Raw genomic sequence first — 19,607 nt, 5'->3', positions numbered from 1 at the left:
GTATTTCACAGTACTTATCCTACAGTGGACTTTCTCCTTCCTATCGTGCTTTTCTTTCCTCTCTTGACTCTATGTCTATACCCAAGGGTGTCAGTGAGGCTCTCTCCAAACCTGAGTGGAAGATAGCTATGCAGGAAGAGATGGAAACTTTAATTAAGAATCAGACATGGCAAATTGTGGACCTACCAAAGGGCAAGGAGATTGTTGGATGCAGATGGGTTTACATAGTAAAATATAAGGCAGATGGAAGTACAAAAAGGTACAAAGCCAGACTTGTTGCAAAAGGGTACACATAGACCTGTTCCAATACTTCTTTCTCTTGTTACCACATATTCTTGGCCCCTGTTTCAACTTGATGTGAAGAATGCTTTCCTAAATGGGGATCTGCAAGAGGAAGTGTATATGGATCTAAAGTGATGCTGAAAAGGGAAAGGTATGCAAGCTTAAGAAGTCACTTTATGGCTTGAAACAATCTCCCAGAGCATGGTTTGACAGGTTCAGGAAGGCCTTGGTTGCTTTTGGCTACACTCAGACTCAATCCGATCATACCCTGTTTGTGAAGCAAAGGGGATCCTTGGTGTCAATCCTAATTGTTTATGTGCATGATATTGTTGTCATAGGGAATGACCTAAGTGAGATTGATTGTTTGAAGAAGAATCTACACAAAGAATTTGAAATTAAGGATCTTGGAGAACTTAGATACTTCTTAGGCATTGAAGTTGCAAGATCAAAACATGGAATTTTTATCTCTTAGAGAAAATGTCTTGGATCTTCTTCAAGAAACATGGAAGTTTGGAACAAAGGCAATCAATACTCCTATTAATCAGAATCACAGAATTAATGCATCAGAAGGTGAGACAGTAAAGGACATTGGGAGATATCAGAGACTTGTGGGGCGGTTGCTATACTTGTGTATGACAAGACCAGACATTTCCTATGCAGTAAGCGTGGTAAGTCAATACATGCATGCTCCACGAGTCCAGCATTGGGAGGCTATTAACAGGATTCTTGCTTATCTGAAGGGACACCCGGGTAGAGGCATATTGTTTCCTGATCATGGACAGTTGAAACTAGAGGCTTATACAGATGCAGATTAGGGTCCGCTTGGACAAATTAAAGCAGTTTTTTCTTTTGTTTTTTATGTGGTAACTTAAGTAGGGGCATAATGGTCCTTTCCCTTCTATTTATGGTCGCCCTATATATATTAATATAAGTTGGCGCCGCCATCACTGTAGCTAACTCCAAATCTCTCCTCTTCTCTCCTCTCTTCTTTCCTCTCTTCTCTCTTCTCTCCTCTCTTCCTCTTCTCTTCTCCTACCTCTGTTCGGATGTTAATAGGACTTGGGGAGGGAAGAATGAAGGAAGGTGCAGAGGATAGGGAGATGGGTATCAATGGAGGTTAAAGTTTTTAAGGACCACTTGGAAATTGAATGGATGGATCAGTTGTCATGTTCAGACAATACATATTCTCTCTCTCTCTCGTGACTCTTTTTTCACTTACATCAGACATAGTAATAATGGAATTTATGGAGTGTGTAAAAGAGTGGCTGGTGAAGAGAAGACAAGAGCCAGAGAATCTTTCCAACAATCCAACTATCGTTCGTCGCTTGAAGTCACAACCATGAGCCAATCAGCCAAACCTTTTATTATAAATTTGTGAATGTTTGGGTCTCTCTCTCTCTCTCTCTCTCTCTCTCTCTCTCTCTCTCTCTCTCTCTCAGACATACTTCTCACACACATATGACACAGACATGGCCATTTCTCCATTACTCGTTAAGGCTAAAATGCAGCCTGAATGAACCCCGGGGCTTCTTGGCTTTTCCTTCTGCTTTTTTTTAAAACCCTATTCACAATGCAGGAGGCCATGGCCCCCATTATTGCCTCATTAGATGAATTGTAATTTTGGAGCAGTTAGTATAGGGTTGGCATCGGACCCAACTCAAGCTGCTTCCGATGTCGATGTTCACCCAGAAATCTTGTTTTGGTGTGCCCAGTCCGATTTCTCTCATCTGCAAGGAACGGAAAACAGAGGAAATTGAAAAGAAGAAAGGGGAGGAGAGAAAGGGGAAGAGGAAGAAGAGAGATCGGGGGGAGAGAGAGAGAGAGGGAGGACTTCAACGAAAGTTCGCCGCCGCTGCTGTTCGTGTATCTTGAGGTCGGGGAAGATGAACAGTGTTTTTCTTCCAATTCTTCGAATAGTTATTACAAGGGTAGTATGGGGATTAAAAAATATTATAACGGCGGACTTCAACGGAAGGCTAACAGAAGGGGGTCTTTGTCTCACGATCATAGTACAGGGGGGTCTTTGTCGCAAATAAACGTACAGGGGGTCTTTGTCACAGACCCCATAGTACAGGGGGGGTCTTTGTAATTTACCCAAAAAAAACACCTTTGCAGTTACTAACTATCCTACTTTGACTATTTAACCAATGACACCTGAAATTTTAAACACAACTTAACTATGACTAAACAAATCAGAATACAAGGTCAGACACCACAGACATGTAAAATGACCAAAAAAACCCACAATATACAAAAATGCATAAAATTCAGAAAATTTCAGTTTTGACTTGTTTTGTTCCCACAACAATCATGCATGTGGTTGTGGAATTGATGAGTATAACGAAATTAATGAAGCACATCAGACATGTGGCTAATATAAAGTCTCCTTTCATATAAACAGCAAACTAAAACTTCATTGTTCCACATCAGCTGCAGCAACAAACAAGTTTCACTGGAGATTTTGGAGTATGTTGTGTTGTCATAATAATAGATACATTACATTCCAAATTAATGAAATTGATTCTGTTAATTCAAAAAAAAAAAAAAAAAACAGATGCATTACAGCATAGATACCATTTATACAGTTTTTGATGTTCACTTAGGCTCAGTTAGGAAGGAGTACAAATACAAATATGCACAGTACAAAAACATATTTGTATTATAAATATTTGTATTTGTACTCCTTCCAAACTGAGCCTAATTTCTCCGAAGTACATTATCTTGAATTCATACAAATAAATTGGATAAAGAAACTTGTAGCGTATGAAACAAACTTTTACAAGATTATCTACTATCTTAATGAAACAAGGAAAATTTCTAGAATCTAGGTCTGGCATGAAAAGGGATTTTTTTTATAGAAAAGTTCAACAAGTAGTTCTTCTATGGAGGATTGGGCTGTATAACTACAATCATAGTTTTTGCACATCTCATTCTCATGTCTACCTTTGCCTTTCAAACAAAGAATGTTCCACTACCTTCTTAGGGAAAAAATCAAAAGAATGCATAGCCATGCTTGCTTTCAAATTTATCCAGAATTGATATGTTAGACAACTTATATCAGCATCAGATTCCTAAGGAAAATACAGGGCAATAATACATGTTATCATATTTATATGCTTACAGAGCAACAATCTGCTTTACTAGCTCCAACAAGGAGACACCCTAGCCCACCAAAGAAACCCAGTTTGGTGATTTTATGATAAGGCCAGTTACATTCTCCTGAAGATCAGAGAATGGTATGGCTGATGTTTAGCAAAACATGGAGTAAATAGGGAGGCTTTGTTCTGGGCTGTTTTGTAAGAATCTTTCTTATGGGTTCTCCACCATTCTTTGGGTGGTGACAGTTGTACTTAAGTTATTCTAATCAATGAAAGTTATTGTTCTTATAAAAAAATAAATAAATTAGACTTTAGTAAAAATGGAAAGTTTTATAAGGCCTTTGTGTATTCCAGTTGATCCATAATTGCAAGTGTCTTCACAGTCTTAGTCTGTATTAATTACATCAAGTATAACACAGGATCTATCAGATCATAGCCATCGATCATAATATGGTAAAGCATTCAGATATCTAGCCTCTTAAGTTTTAACAATAAAAGTATAAAACCATGGATCAGAATCTGGAGTGCCAAAAGGTTTACCTCTAGCATAAAGTTCTGTTCTTAAAAGTGGGATCCTATTATCCCAGCAGATGAGGCCACCTATCTTCCCAATCGGAGTGTCATATGTAGATGGTGTTGAATTGTCTCCAGGAGACCAAACTGTATGTTCTGAAGATGTTCGCATGAGTTTCCGGTGTTTCCCAAGATAATGGCCATGGGAGTTAAAAAAGACAACAGTACAGTAGAGAGAAGACTCTTCTCTCTCTACCACCCCCATTACTAGATTTACTTTATATTTTCCAGCTATTGCTGCTAATCGTTCAATTTCAGGACCTGAAATCCAGATAATAAACTAAATTCAGATGAGAAGAATCTTAAATTAATTTATGATTGCGAGCAGCAAACAGTTTGAGTTGATTTTTTTTTTTTTTTGAGAAAAGATAAGTTGTATTAAAATTGCATTAAACAAAAAGAAGAAGGGTGTACATGAGAAGATGTCCAAACCTCAACAGACAAAAAGAAACAGGCAAGATCAGTAAGGCATTAGAGATTGACAAGAAAAATTGTATAATGCATGCCTACATACATACATCATAGATAACAACAGAAAAACAAAATGAAGATATATATACGTGTATGTGCATCATTGCACAATTTGAAATGGTTTTGAACTCATTTGAAATGAAGCAGATCATATAATTATGAAAGTTGGCAAGACCACTTTGATAAGCCCATTTAAAACAAGTTATCATTGTTTAAAGATCATTTTAGAATGTTCCTGGAAAGCATTTTTTTTATTGGTAACTGTCATAACTTTTATAAATCCAGAATACAAAGAGTTATACATCAATCTTTACAGTTCTCATCTCTCACAAGATTCTGTTCCCAATCTTATCATACATAAAGTGAAGCCCAAGAGTGCCATTCCCTATACACCCTTGTTTAGCTAGGTAGAAGCCAAACCACTTGATGACTGGTAGACCCATCTGAACATGGCCCATATCACTCTTGCTAGCTGCCTAATTTCTCTCAAAGCTTGCCTATGAACCCAAATCCCTTGCCTGTTATTATTCATCCAACCCACTATCAATGTAGATTCCCTTTTTTATCAACAACAGAATTTATTAATTTAGAGAAAAATTAACAAAACAGAGGATAGGTAACCTTTCTTAACTCGCCTTGTCAATTTTATACAAATTGCAAATTACAATTGTGCCCAAAACAGTTTATATCTTCCCACCCTTGTCTTGCTAGTACATCAGCAAAAGCATTAGCAGTTCTTTTAACCAAACTGAACTTCACCTCCATATCCTTTGCCTTTTGCACTCCTTCCATAACAGCCAAAGTCTCAGCTCTTAATTGGTCTCCCACACCAATTGGACCTGAGAATAAACCAATAAATCAGCATTCCTTATTCCTAAGCAAACCACCAATACTGGAAGGACCTGGGTTACCTGCACTACTTCCATAAAAATTTAACTTGATATAATACAAGTTGGTAGAGTCCATAGAGGTTACATCGGCTTGACCTGATGACAATCAGAGCAAGCCACTTCCTCCCAGTTATTCATAATATCAACTGAAAAGAAGTCAGAAAAGAGCTCCAAAGTCTTCACCCAGTGAACCACTCTAGTCAGGATGGTCTCAACAATTGCCTCTTTGCTTCTTTCCTAATCTGAAAATATTATGGAATTTCATTCATCCCAAATGGTCCAGCTCACTACAGCCCTTAAACATCTCCACAACACTCTACCTCTTTCTTAGGCCACCTAAAGAAAGTAGAAGTAAACAGGCTTTGCATATTGGATGGGGGATTCCATCTACACCAAACAATGAGAGAAACCATTCCCAAACCAATTTAACAAAGGGGAAGGGGATTAATAAGTGAAAGCAACTTTCTCCATTAGCCTTACAGTGTGGGAACAAGAGCCACTTAGGTCATTTTAGTTGGAGTAGATCACAAGTATTTATTCATTCCTGGAAGACCTCCCAACAAAAGCCTCCAATTCTTTTTTTTCTCGATTAATAACTGCAAGAATTATATCAATGATAAAATGATAGATACAAGAGGTACAATATACACACAATATCATTGACAGACAATCTTATCTCTCCCCAACAACCTACTCGTTTTACAAATGTGCCCAAAACAAATTTTCCCTCTCCACCCCTTGCTTGGCTAAGCCATCTTCCATAGAGTTATCAGACTGCTTTACCCATTGGATCTTCACTTCCATGTCTTTTGTTATCAATTTAAGTTATTTTTTTAGGGAGCTAATGGTCCACATCCTCTGATTATCACATTGCAACCAACTCACAACCAGTTTTGAATCTCCTTCCACAACTAATTTTCAAATGTTTAACAGTCTTGCTCTTTGTATTCCTTCCATCACAGCCAGCACCTCTGATCTAAGAGAGTCTCCTTCATCAACTGGCCCTGAGTAAAGTGCTATAACATTACCTCTCTCATCTCTGAACAAACCTCCTATGCCTAAAGGTCCTAGATTACCCATGCAGCTTAGATCAAAATTGAGTTTCATGAATCCCCTGTCTGGTGAACACCAGATTGGATTTGCTAATAACCTACTAGAAGACAATTCAGCCACTACCTCCCAGCTCCTGAGTAGATCCATTGAGACATAGAGGAATGTATCCATGGATTTTAACCAATGTGCCATACAATTTCAATAATAGCCTCCTTAGATCTTTCCTTTCCTAAAACAGCCTTGAATTCCTTTCTTCCCATATAGTCCAAACAATTGCCACCCTTTTACATTTTCACATAACCCTACCCCTTTTGTTTGGCCATTCAAAGAATGTTGAGGCAAATAGGATTTGAACAGTATTAGGAGTCACCTGCACCCAAATAAAGACAGAAACCATTACTAAATACAAGTAGTAAAAGAACAAGAAATTAGCAAATGATAGCAATTCTCACCATGGCCTTGCACAATAAACATCTGGGGGAGGGGGGAACTGTTCTTGAACTATGATCTTCAGGGTGGAATAAGCTGCTATGACTCCCCATCCTCTAATCATGTCATCCACATTATGGTCCTTAAAAAACTCCATTGTCTTAACCCAATGAATTACCTTCAATTAAAACATCCAATATCTTAAGTTGCTCCTTGCTCCTTAAATAGTCTGCCATTTCTCCCCTCTATACTGTCCATCAAATTTAATGCATTAATGGCTCTCCACATCACTTTTCCTCTTCTTTTTGTTTGAGCCATAAACACTGAACCAAACAAGCTGGCAGCATCCAAAGGTACCCGCCTAAGCATATAATTGTTTCCAATCGTGCAGAATGTGCATAGGGTGTGTTTTTTTGAGAAAAAGTTAACCAAATTTCATAGAAAGAGACAAGAAGTACATGAGCAGATGTACTAGATGAGAAAACAGCAGAAAAGCAAAATTACAAGGGGGGGAGCTTGTTGCTGTATAAATTTTCTCGGTTTGCTCCCAATTTAGCTAAACTATCTGCAATATGATTCATCTCCCTTGGGATCCACTTCAGATTAACATTCAAATGTTCCAAAGTGTCTCTTGCCTCTGACAGATAATGACTCAACCTCCATGGGCCCCCCTCCTCTTTCAGCCATTTGATGGTATTGGCTGAATCTCCTACTATGGATAATTTCTGAATGCCCAGGTTTTTTATTATTCTGATACCAGTGAGGGCTGCCATCACTTCAGCCTTTGTTGAGTCTGTAATACCTAGTGGACCACTAAACACCCAACAAATCAGACCCTGTTCATCCCTCAAGATTCCACCTATCCCAGCTTTGCCTGGATTGCCTGCAGCAGTTCCATTAAAGTTTAAAGTCATCCCAGCTTCAAGTTGAGGAACCTGAAAACTTTTGGTTGGATAAGGGTGATTTGGGAGAAGTAATATCGAATGGATATTTCTGTTAAGGTCATTAAGGGATAGGTCTTGAAACATCTCAGTGTTAATGGCCCGAGAGTAACAACAGAAAAAAATATCTACGATTAGATCCTCTAGAGGTTTAGATCTGTTTTCAAAAATATGCCTGTTTCTTTCCTCCCAAATTCCACACATGACTACATGACCACAGTTTTCCAATACACTTTGCCTCTTCTGCTCAAACCGGACCCATACCACTGGTTGAGGAACTCCTTAATGTGATTGGGAGAGACCCAACTGTAGCCTAACAGGTTTAAAAAGTATCTTTTGAGCAAAACTGCAATGAATGAGTAGATGGTCTGCTGATTCCCCTTCTCTTAGGCAAAGCACACATACATGTGGAGAGATATAAAACCTTCCTTGGCTTTTCTTCTTCTGAAGATCACAAGTGTTTATTCTCTGCAGACATGCTTCCCAAACAAAAAAAAAAAAAAAAAAAAAAACAGATTCTTTGAGGAATATGGCTGCTCCATATCCTCTTAAAAGGGAAAGAGGAAGTCCGGTCACCTGCAAGAAGAACCTTAAACAAAGATTTGGAGGAGAACACACCATTTGGGTTTAAGGTCCAGATTCGGGTATCAGAGGACTGAGGGGAGAGATAGACTTCTTTTAGGGTAAGGAAGAGGTTTAAAAGGTCTGAGATCTCAATTTCCTTTAAAGGTCTTCTCAGGTTCAGAGTCAAATTGGTGTCAGCAGGTAAGGCTGGAATGCAAGAGGAGACAGTTGAGTCCTGATTTGAGGAGAGATTAAAGATTCTAGGGAAGGCTTCAGCTAGGGTGGAATCCCCCCACCAGAGATCTTTCCAGAATTTTATTTTATTTCCGTTTCCCACTTTGAGTCTAATGAAAGGAATGAAGGATGAGTGAGAGGAAACTATACCTTTACAAGGGTTTGAGTTCTTTACCTGGTTCAACTGGAGATTGCTGTCCCACCCATTTGCATTTGTTCCATACTTGCTAGAGATAACAGATGCCCAAAGAGTATCGGATTCAGTGGGGAATCTCCATAGCCATTTACTCAAGAGAGAGATAACAGATCCTCCTTCAGCTTACACACTTGGTCCCAACTTACCAGGTGATTTCTATTCACCCCTCCTCCATCCCAAAGGAAATTTCTTTGGATTTTCTCTAAGTAAAGTCTCACTTTTGGAGGAATTTTGAAGATTGAAAAGTAATAAGTTGGTAAGTTTGCTAGAGAGGCCTTTAGGAGAATCAGTCTGCCCCCTTTTGATAGGTAACCTTTTCTCCAAGAGGCTAATTTCCTTTCAAATTTCTCCACCACTGGGTCCCAGAAGTTTAGAGATCTTGGGTTACCTCCCAGGGGCATTCCAAGGTAGGTAATGGGGAGGCTTTCCAGTTTACAATTCAGAATCTCTTTGATATTCTCTATGAGTCTTTCTTCGACTGAGTTGATAAGAATAATGCTGGATTTGCTGAAATTAACCCTCAACCCGGTGCATAGGGTGTGTCTTTGATCTTGAGATACATATTTGTCTTCTATTTATTGTCTTTTTGGGTTCTAATATGTGAAAGAGAGAAAGGTATGATTGAGAAGCTGTCTTTTATGTTCTACTTAGTGGATCTTTGATGCTCTCCTGTGGATATAAGCTACTGAACCATACTATTCAACTCTGGAATGTTTCTTCTCCATCTTGCTCCTTCTCTTGGTTGTTTTTTTTTGATAATTTTCTCTTGGTTGTTATTTTTCTCTGCATGTTGACATTTGCATGTATTGATGTATATGTGAATGCATGTAATACAGAAGGCAAATTAACTAATACGATGCAATGCATCAAAAGCCTTGGTTGTCTCAAAAAGGGGTTCTCACCAGGAATGTCCACAGCTGCAGCATGATACCTCTGCAACTGACTGTTTCCCTCACTTATATGGGTTCTAGCATAAACATCAAAACATGAAGCACGGGGATAACCACCCACAAATGCCTCTGGAAAGACAACTAATTGTGACCCATAAGCAGCAGCACCTGCAACCAGTCTCTCTGCCTTATCTGCTTACAAGGAAAAAAAAGAATTTTCTGTTGAGTCCATAAATTAATGGTTTATCTCCCCTAATATACAATCAATGAACACAGTCCTCTTAACCCAGAAGAAAATTAGCTACAAGCAATTCAAAATATTGTGGATACTGTACCATCACTGCCTCAACAAAGTAAACAAAATTATATTTTGACAACAAGCTTTATCATGAACTATTACACTGACAATATCATTATGAACACGAAATCATTAGTATGGCATAGAACTGAAGTACAACAGATAATATTTTCTTATATGTACAGGTGGTTTGCCTGCCTCTAGGCCTAAGAACATTATCTGTAATTATGTTCCAATGAATTTCTTTTATGACTCAAAAAAGACAAGATATAAATAGATCTTAACAGACAAATATTAAGATACAGTGACCGATTATATTAAGCCGAAAGCTTAGAAAATGTTGGCAGAACCAGAGACACCTAAAGAAATTAGTATCATTCTACCAAAGTGCTTCACTTAATGATTTAAATACAAAGATAAAGTACCATGTTAAATCCAATGAGTTATTTTATTTTGTAATTCTTGCAAAGCTGGTAAAATCTGTGTAATGCAGCACAAATATTGTTGACAAACCCAAGTACGACATATTAACTCTAAGGAATCACATCTAATGTGTGCCACTTGAGGTGAATTATGGTCTCCTGTGGGTAGAAACGTGAAAAACTTTTGTCAGAATATGCAGAAATTCTTACTTCCCATGGAGGATTAAACCCAATAACATGGGGTGAGCAGAGGGTCATTACAGAATTAGGGTTATGGGCTTACAGGAACCTTTGAGGGAATAGTAATTAGGACATATTAGATTTTTAATATCAGCAGAAAAAAACTATTTAATTAATGACAAGATAAATAAATTGCCCCAAAATTCAATAAAAATGGAACAAGAAGGGGAAGATTTATAACCGTTGTCAGGTTTCTTGTACAAAATATACAAAAACTACAATATCAGTTCAGAGGAGATATGATGGTGGAAAGCAGTCCTTGGGGCACCTCCTTGAAATATACAAAAAAGTGAAAGCACTAAGCTCAGCAAAGAAATGCCTCAGTAAAACTCATTCCTCAGAACACCTCCCCATGCAAGGCCTAGAGAACAGGTTGGACCAAGGAACTAGTTAGAACAAGGGGGTTCACCCTAGAGACCACAGATCTCACTGCTGTGATCCGATTTATGATTCTAAGATAAGGATATGGATATATAGACAGATACAAGAAACAAAGAGTCTTCGTATTTGCCAAAAAATGATGCAAATACAGGTTGGAAGGTTCAGATATATTGAAAAGAAGAAAAAGAAGAAGAAAGAGAAAGATGTGTCGAGAATGCTTGGTGTGTTACTGTTCACACCAACTGACTTTTCATTTAACCTCACAAGAAAAATAACAAAGGTGCCCTTGAATAGGAGCCCAAATACAAATATTCATAAAAGGACAGAAATTCCCTCATACTCTTAACACTCCCCCTCAAGCTAAGCATAGATATTTGTCATGCCTAGCCTGTTCAAATTGTTGTCGAACTATTATTTTGGAACACCTTTAGTAAGACAATCAGCAATTGGTCTTCAAACCTCACATAAGGTAGACAAATCTCTCTACTGGCAACTCTTTCTCTAATGAAATGCCAATCAACCTCTATATGCTTTGTACAATCATGTTGAATAGGGTTGTGGGCTATGTTTATGGCAGCTTGATTGTGATAATATAATATCATTGGAGTATCAATCTACACTCCCATTTCTGTCAACAAGTTCTTCAACCACAATTCTGAGATTCCATGTGCCACAGCTTTGTACTCTGCCTCTGCACTAGATCGAGCCTCAACTGATTGCTTCTTTCTTTTCCATGATACAACATTACCACCCACCAAGGTACAATAGCTAGAAGTACTCTACCTATCATCAGTAGAACCTGCCCTGTGAGCATCAGAATAGGCCTCTACCTCTAGATGCCCATAATTAGAATACAACATCCCCTTTCCTAGACATACCTTCAAATAGGCAAGTATTCTATTCACTGCTTGCATATGAGATGATCTAAACTTGTGCATGTATTGGCTGACCACACTCACAGCATATGATATATCTAGTCTAGTCAGACATAGGTAGAGAAGGCGACCAACAAGTCCTTGATACATACCTTTGTCAGGAAGGGCATCTCCATCATCAATTCCCAACTTATGATTGGGATCAATTGGAGCTTCAGTCGGTTTACAATCCAATTTTCCTACCTCCTGAAGCAAATCAAGGGCATATTTCCTTTGAGAAATATAAATACCCTTATTTGACCTTACAACCTTAATTCCTAGGAAATATTGGAGTTTTCCGAGATCCTTAATTTCAAATTCAGTAGCAAGTAAAGATTTCAGTTCAGTAATCCTAGAGATATCATCCCTTGTGATAACAATATCATCAACATATACTATCAACATAGTTATTTTTCCATTTGCTCTCTTAATAAACAAGGTATGGTTAGCTTGAGATTGTGAGAAGCCAATTTTTAAGACATCTTTCCTTAATCTGTCAAACCAAGCTCTAAGGGATTGTCTAAGGCCATAAAGGGATTTTTTCAAACCGCAAACATTTCCCTCACTCCCAGGGATGTTCACTCCTAGATGAAGTTCCATTTAAACTTCTTCCTAAAGGTTTCCATTAAGGAAGGCATTCTTAACATCCATTTGATACAAGGGCCAAGAATAATAGGTAGCAAGAGACATGATAACTCGGATTGAATTCATCTTGGTTACTAAAGCAAATGTTTCCTGGTAATCAATGTCGTAAGACTAAGTACCCTTTTTCCACAGGTCAAGCTTTATACCTTTCAATTGAGCCATCAGTTTTATGCTTCACTATATAAACCCACTTGCATCCAAGAGGAACTTTGCCTTCTGGAAGAGAAACAATTTCCCACGTCTGGCTTTTTTTCAAGTGCCTCCATTTCCTAGTTCATAGGATCCTTCCAATAAGGGAACTGCACTACCTATTGTGAGGGATAAAAATAGAAGCAATAGAAGAAATATAGGCACAATAAGAGGGTGATAAGGTATCATAAGAGACATAGTTTGAGATAGGATACTTAGCACATGTTTGTCTTGCTTTACAAATTGCAATAGGAAGGTTAAGGCTAGAATCTACACGAGGAGGCTCAACAACATATTCAACACAGGCATCGGAAACAGGATGAGGTTCAGAATCCAAATTACCTGAGTCCGGGAGGTCAGATTGTAATGGGCACTCATTCTGGAGTCATCCTCTTTTTTAGTCTGACGAACCATTGATGCCAAGACCAAGGAAAAGGAAGCAAAGGAGGAGGCATAGGAGGAGGACTACTGTCACCACAGGGATGAGAAGGAGAAGAATTGACAACATCGGTTGTAGGAACAACATACAAAAAAGAGTCTGATCTTCACTAACATTCTCCCCCTGAAGAGAAGGACGAGAGATGGAGAAGAAGGGAGTAGACTCAAAGAATGTGACATCTTTGGGCAAATACCTTTTCTAGAACAAGGGTCATAACAATGATACCCCTTTTGGACTAAAGAATATCCCAAGAAGACACACTTGATAGACTTTGGATCAAATTTTAGCCTAGAAGTACTCATGTCATGGACAAAGCAGACACACCCAAAAACCTTGGAAGGAAGATGGAATGTATTCTCATCAGGAAAAAGAAGTTGATGAGGAGACTGGAGATGCAAGGTCTGCAAGGGAAGTTTGTTAATAAGATATATAGTTGTTTGAGCAACATCCCCCCAAAACCGAGTTGGAACATGCATCTGGAATAACAAGCCTCTAGCAACTTCAATCACATGTCTGTTTTTCCTCTCCGATACCCCATTTTGTGGGGAGTATGAGGACAGGAACTCTGGTAAATCACTCCTCTCTCTTCAAGGAAGGTTTATAAGTGCTTCTTAAAGTACTTCTTGGTGTTGTCAAATCTAATAATCTTGATCTTCTTCTCAAACTGTGTCTCCACCATAATGACGAAGCCTTTTACAATTAAGTGAACTTCATCTCGGCTTTTCATCAAATACAACCAAGTATACTACGAGTAGCCACCCATACATGGAATAGAATAGGGGCCCCAAACATCAATATGTATTAAATGAAAAGATATGGGGTTTGGGATCCATCGGCAATGGTAATCTTACCTTTTCTAGAAAAAAGTCTATAAGTGGTAAAGTAGAAAGGCATACTAGTCATATGATCACTGGCTCCTATGTCAATTATCCAAGAACTAGAGGGTGGGGCATGACATGTTAGCACTCTTGGCCGAATAGAGAAAAGAACAAGAATAATCTTAGAGGTGTCAAGAATGAATGACCCCCACCTCAAAAAGTCTCTTATATATTAAAAGATATGTACAATTACAAGAATGCCCATACAGGGCTAAAAGAGAAAAGAAGAATAAGATGTAAAAGTAATATACAACAAGGACTATACTAATAAGGTACATCAAGTTATAGAGTCTACACACCCCCCCTCAAACTGATGCCTCGATATAAGCATCAATTTGTCTATAAGAAAGAGATGTCGAACTCTAGTCATAGCTTTGGTGAAAATATCAGCAATTTGCATGTCCGAGGCTACATGAGGAAGCGATATAGACCCAGTAGTGAAGAGATCTCGGATAAAGTGGCAGTCCACCTCAATGTGCTTGGTCCTCTCATGGAAGACAGGTTAGATGCAATCTTGATAGCACTCGTATTATCTGCATAGAGAGGAATAGGAGTAGGAACCTGAATGCCAAGATCCATAAAGAGAGACTGTAACCAAACAATATCATTGCAAACCGAAGACATGGCCCCATACTCTGCTTCAATGGAAGACTTGGAGATTGTTGTTTCTTACACTTCCAAGAGATGAGTGAATCACCCATAAAAACAAACCACCCAAAAGTGGACCTACGAGTGTCTGGACAACCAGCCCAATCCGCATCAGCATATGCTCTCAACTGAATAGGAGAGGAGGAGAAGAACAACACCTGGGAAGTTGTGCTTCTAACATATCAAATGATACGATGAACAGTAGTCATATGAGGCCGACGAGGAGCAGAAACAAATTGACTAACAACCTAGACAGCATCTGAAATATCAGGCAGAGTCATAGTGAGATAAATGAGGGACCCCACAAGCTGGCGATATAAGGCAGCATCAGGAAGTAATGGACCTTCAAATTTAGATAGCTTATGATTTAGCTCCATAGGTGTATCAACATGCTTTTCATCATTAAGGCCAGCAAAGGTTAACAAGGTCAGAGGCATACTTCTGCTGACAAACAAAATACCCTCGATCACTACGATGTACTTCCAGTCCCAGGAAATATGTGAGAGGGCCCAAGTCCTTCATGTGAAAGGAATTATGAAGTAAAAGTTTCAATTCATGAATGCCTTTAGCATCATTCCTAGTCAACAACATGTCATCAACATATAGTAGGAGAATGGTAATACCCTGAGGTCATCGCCTAACAAACAAAGAATGATCAAAAGAACTTTGGCTATATCCAACAGCAACTACAACATCGCGAAAGCGTTCAAACCATGCCCGAGGAGCGTGTTTTAGACCATATAAAGGTTTTTTGAGGCGACATACTAAAGAAGGATCACTGCAGTATCTAGGAGGAGGCTTCATGTAGACTATCTCCTTCAACTGACCATGAAGAAAAGCATTCTTCACATCAAACTGGCATATGGTCCAAAACTAAGCAGCAAACACTACTAAAAGAACACGGACTGTGGTGGTCTTTGCAACAGGAGCAAAGGTTTCTTCAAAGTCAATACCATACTCCTGACTATATCCTTGGGTAACTAAACGTGCCTTGTATTGATCAAGAGATCCATCAAACTTCAGTTTAATGTTGTAAACCCAACAACTCCCAACAATTGATGCATCTGGAGGAGAGGCACAAGATCCCAAGTGCTATTCTCATGTAAAGCATGAATCTCTGCATCCATAGCTTCCTTCCAATGAGGGCTACTATTAGCTTCCTAGTAGGAGAGAGGAACATCTATGGAGGATAGGACAGCAGACAAAGAGCTATGGTTTGAAGGAAAACCATAGCGATCGAGAGGTCTAGATATACGAGTAGAACAACGAAAAGGAACAAAAGTATGAAGAGTGTCTGAAGTAGAGGTATCACTTACAGGAGCAGTGGTAGGATGATGATCTGAACCAGGAGGAAGGAGAGTCGCAGGCGCAGGGGCTGGAGCACATAACCGCTTGCGAGAGAAGATGAGAAAGCCCTCTCAGCAGAAGGAGGTGGAGCATCCTGTGAATCAAAGTTTGGCAAAATAGAAACAGACGGTGCAAACAGTCTAGCAATTCCAACAAAAAATGAAATGTGCTCAAAGAAAACAACATTACATGATATACGAATGCAACGAATAGAAGGATCATAACAAAGAAATCCTTTGTGATCAGGACTGTAACCCACAAAGGCACACATGACAGACTGTGCAGACAATTTAGAACGTTCACGAGAGAGAAGATGAACAAAGCACACACATCCAAAGACATGAAACATAGATAAATCTGGAGAACGACCAAATAACTTCTGAAAGGGAGACATATTACCAAGAACTGAGGAAGGAATATAGTTGATCAAAAACACAGCTATACTTGCCTCTACCCAAAAGGAAGGTGGAGTATGGGATTCCTGCAACAATGTCCTCACAACACTAAGGATATGTCCATTCTTGCACTCGGCCACACCATTTTGCTAAGGAGTATCTGGACAACTTCGTTGCACTTGTATTCCATGATCCTTCAAATAGGATAAAAAATCTCCATCAATGTATTCTCCTCTTGAATCCAAACGGAGAATGCGCACTTGTGATTGAAACCGAACCCGCACCATAGCATGAAACAACTTAAATGTTGGGAATACCTCAGACTTGTGGCAAAGAAAGCATATCCATGTGTACCTGGTACAATCATCAATGAACGACACAAAATATTTGTATCCAAGCCGAGAAGAGACAGAAGCAGTCCAGACATCACTATGTATAAGCTCGAAGGGAGAGGTAGCATGCTCAGATATGTGAGGAAATGGTAAGGTATGACTCTTACTTAAGCAACAAGAAACACAAGATGTATCAAAGGTGTGCAAGGAAGGAACTTTATTCTTAATAAGGCCTGAATCAAACAAAAATTTTAATTTTTCAGAATGTAAATGACCCATGCGTTTATGCCATAAGTCCCAAACATTATTTCTATGATTCAGAAAGGAATTAGAAGTGGAGGAACTGAAATAAACCGATGATGCTGCTGTTTGAGGCTTCTCGAACTCCAATGCAAACAGATGGCCCAACCTGCGCCCCTTCCCTTTCACCTTCCCAGTGTTCCGGTCCTGAACCAAACATCCATCCTGAGAGAAGATGAAAATGTTACCTTCATCAATTAATTGGCCAACAGAAATCAAGTTTGTAGTGAGATTAGGAACAAGAAGGGTCTTGGTAAGAGGGAAAGATGCAATGGGTGAAAGCTTAAGAGACAGATCACTACTACCAATGATGTTTAACTTTTCAGCATTGGTAGTCACAATATGTTTGTGATGGGTTTTAGTAAGGTTACTTGGTTGGTTAGGGTAGGCTCCTGTCATGTGGTTGGTAGCTCCAGAGTCAATGATCCAAATATGAGAAGAAGCACAATAACCGGAAAACTCACCAAGTAAGACAATAGTAGAAAGAGTAGAAGGAATAGCAGATATTACCAGTTGTCGAATGTTTTGCTCAACCATAGATGCTAGGGAATCACCTTTAACAAAAGAATCTCCACTATCGGAGGTCATTTCAGCAAGAAAACAGCAGTCCAGGCACAAGGATATCAGAGACAACCAAATTCAGCAATCAAAAACTCAAGATGACAGTCCAAAAAAGGCAAGTTTTTAAGACTATCAAGTCTAAGGCCTTTCAAATATGAATCTGAAGTCTGAATCAAATAAATGGGAGGCAAGAAAACCCTAGGACGACACCAGATCTAGGGTTTTAGGTTGACCGAGCCAGCCGATTGAGAGAGATCTGTGATTTACCAACACATCAGACGTCTTCTTCACGAACAAGGAGGTATCTTATGCTGATTAAGGCAGTCCTTAAAACTCTAAACCAAAAACTGAGTGTAGGGTTAAGGAGAGCTTGAGAGAACCCTTCGATCTGGAGAGAAAAACTTAAATTGCATGTTGATGTAGAAGGCCTAAAGTCCAAAAAAAAAAGGTTGCAGTCCCGAAAAGGAAACTGTACAGTGCTTCCACCCCAAGAAGAACATCATTATTCCTTCGAAAACTTCACCAAATCAGATGTTGTTTGTAGGTGGAATAGATCAGGTCTAGGCGACACCAGATCTGAAGTCCAAAGCTGTTGCAGTCCAAAAAATGAAACTGTACAGTGTTGCCGCCCCAAGAAGAAGATCAGAACTCCTTCGAAACTTCACCAAATCAGATGTTGTTTGTAGGGAGAATAGATCAGGTTTAGGCGACACCAGATTTGAAGTTTGGCCTCAAACCAATGTCTCCCAAGAGAGATCTAAAGAAATCTCTCCTGCTGGTTGCACAAAGAAGAAAGAACAAAAAATGGTTGATCAAGACAGCCCTAATACGATAGGTTTACTGCTTCTAGTAAGGTTCAAGAGAGCGAGAAAATAGATCAAACAGCAACCTGCTCTGATACCATGTCAACACTCTTGGCCGAATAGAGAAAAGAACAAGAATAATCTTAGAGGTGTCAAGAATGAATGACCCCCACCACAAAGAGTCTCTTATATATTAAAAGATATGTACAATTACAAGAATGCCCATATAGGACTGAAAGAGAAAAGAAGAATAAGATGTAAAAGTAATATACAATAGGGACTATACTAATAAGGTACATCAAGTTATTGAGTCTCCACATGACACACAAGTGTAGTACCTGATTTTGCAAAAGCACTAGAAGAAGCATTTGATCTAGTAAATGTAGGCAACCCACTCTTTTCAAGATGGAATAAGATGCCTCTCAATTTTTCCATCACGTCAAAGGTGTCATGAATAGATGCCAAAGTAGGGGGGTTTCCCTTAAGCATGTGAGTCTGAGAATCATAACTTGTAGTAGCAACATGAGCATTTACTTTCTTTCCAGTTTTAAACTTCTCAAGTTTCAAGTGGGGATTTAGTTTCCAGCATCTATCCCTTGTATGCTTTGGATTTGTGGACACAAGAACAATGTGCTCACCTATAAAGTGCTCACCTACAGACACTTGCATCATAGCATTCCTCCTATTCTCTTCATTCTGCACAAGAGAATATGCTATGGAGAGTGACAAAATATCAACACTAAGGATGTGTTGCCTGGTGAAGTCATAATCAGAATTCAGCCCAGCAAGAAAATCAAAAACTCAGTTTTTTTCAATGTACTTCATGTACTGTTCAGCATCAACAAGATCCTTTCACTCCAAAGCCTCAAGATGATTAATTTCTTCCCAAATTGATTGTAAGGAGGAGAAATACATGGCCACTAATTTCTCCCTCTACCGCATATTACATACTTCTCTTTGCAACTGATAGATTCTAGCAGTGTTTTTCACTTCAGAATAAGTCGCAGTTAGCCTGTCCCAAATATTTGTAGCTGTTGGAAGGAACATATAGTTACAGGCAATGTGTAGGTACATAGAGCATACAAGCCATGATATAACCAGTGGATTATCCTGCTTCCATTTGGAATAGTTTGGACTTTGGATCTTCAAGCTTCGGCTTAGCTTCCTTACAGGTAATAAATCCGAGCTTACCTC

At 39.0% G+C, this 19,607-nt stretch overlaps 1 protein-coding gene across 3 annotated transcripts in view; it reads right to left on the bottom strand.

Moving 5' to 3' along the window:
• Positions 1-19,607, bottom strand: part of LOC104601345 (bifunctional nitrilase/nitrile hydratase NIT4B-like) — a 51,563-nt gene that overhangs the window by 12,355 nt on the left and 19,601 nt on the right. Inside the window, exons 2-3 of one of the 3 annotated variants that reach the window (XM_088898405.1) lie at positions 9,634-9,816; positions 3,921-4,214 (exon numbers count right to left, since the gene is read on the bottom strand). In XM_088898405.1, coding sequence (XP_088754531.1) covers positions 3,921-4,214; positions 9,634-9,816 — 477 coding nt within the window. The remainder of the gene's footprint in view (positions 1-3,920; positions 4,215-9,633; positions 9,817-19,607) is intronic. The other 2 variants (XM_010264629.3, XM_019198425.2) reach the window with 2 other exon arrangements.

Source organism: Nelumbo nucifera, chromosome 2 (genome assembly GCF_055504915.1).
Source record: "Nelumbo nucifera cultivar China Antique chromosome 2, China Antique-T2T, whole genome shotgun sequence".
Lineage (NCBI taxonomy): Eukaryota > Viridiplantae > Streptophyta > Magnoliopsida > Proteales > Nelumbonaceae > Nelumbo > Nelumbo nucifera.
Note: the sequence above shows the minus strand (reverse complement) of the source record. Positions and strands in the feature narration are given on the sequence as shown.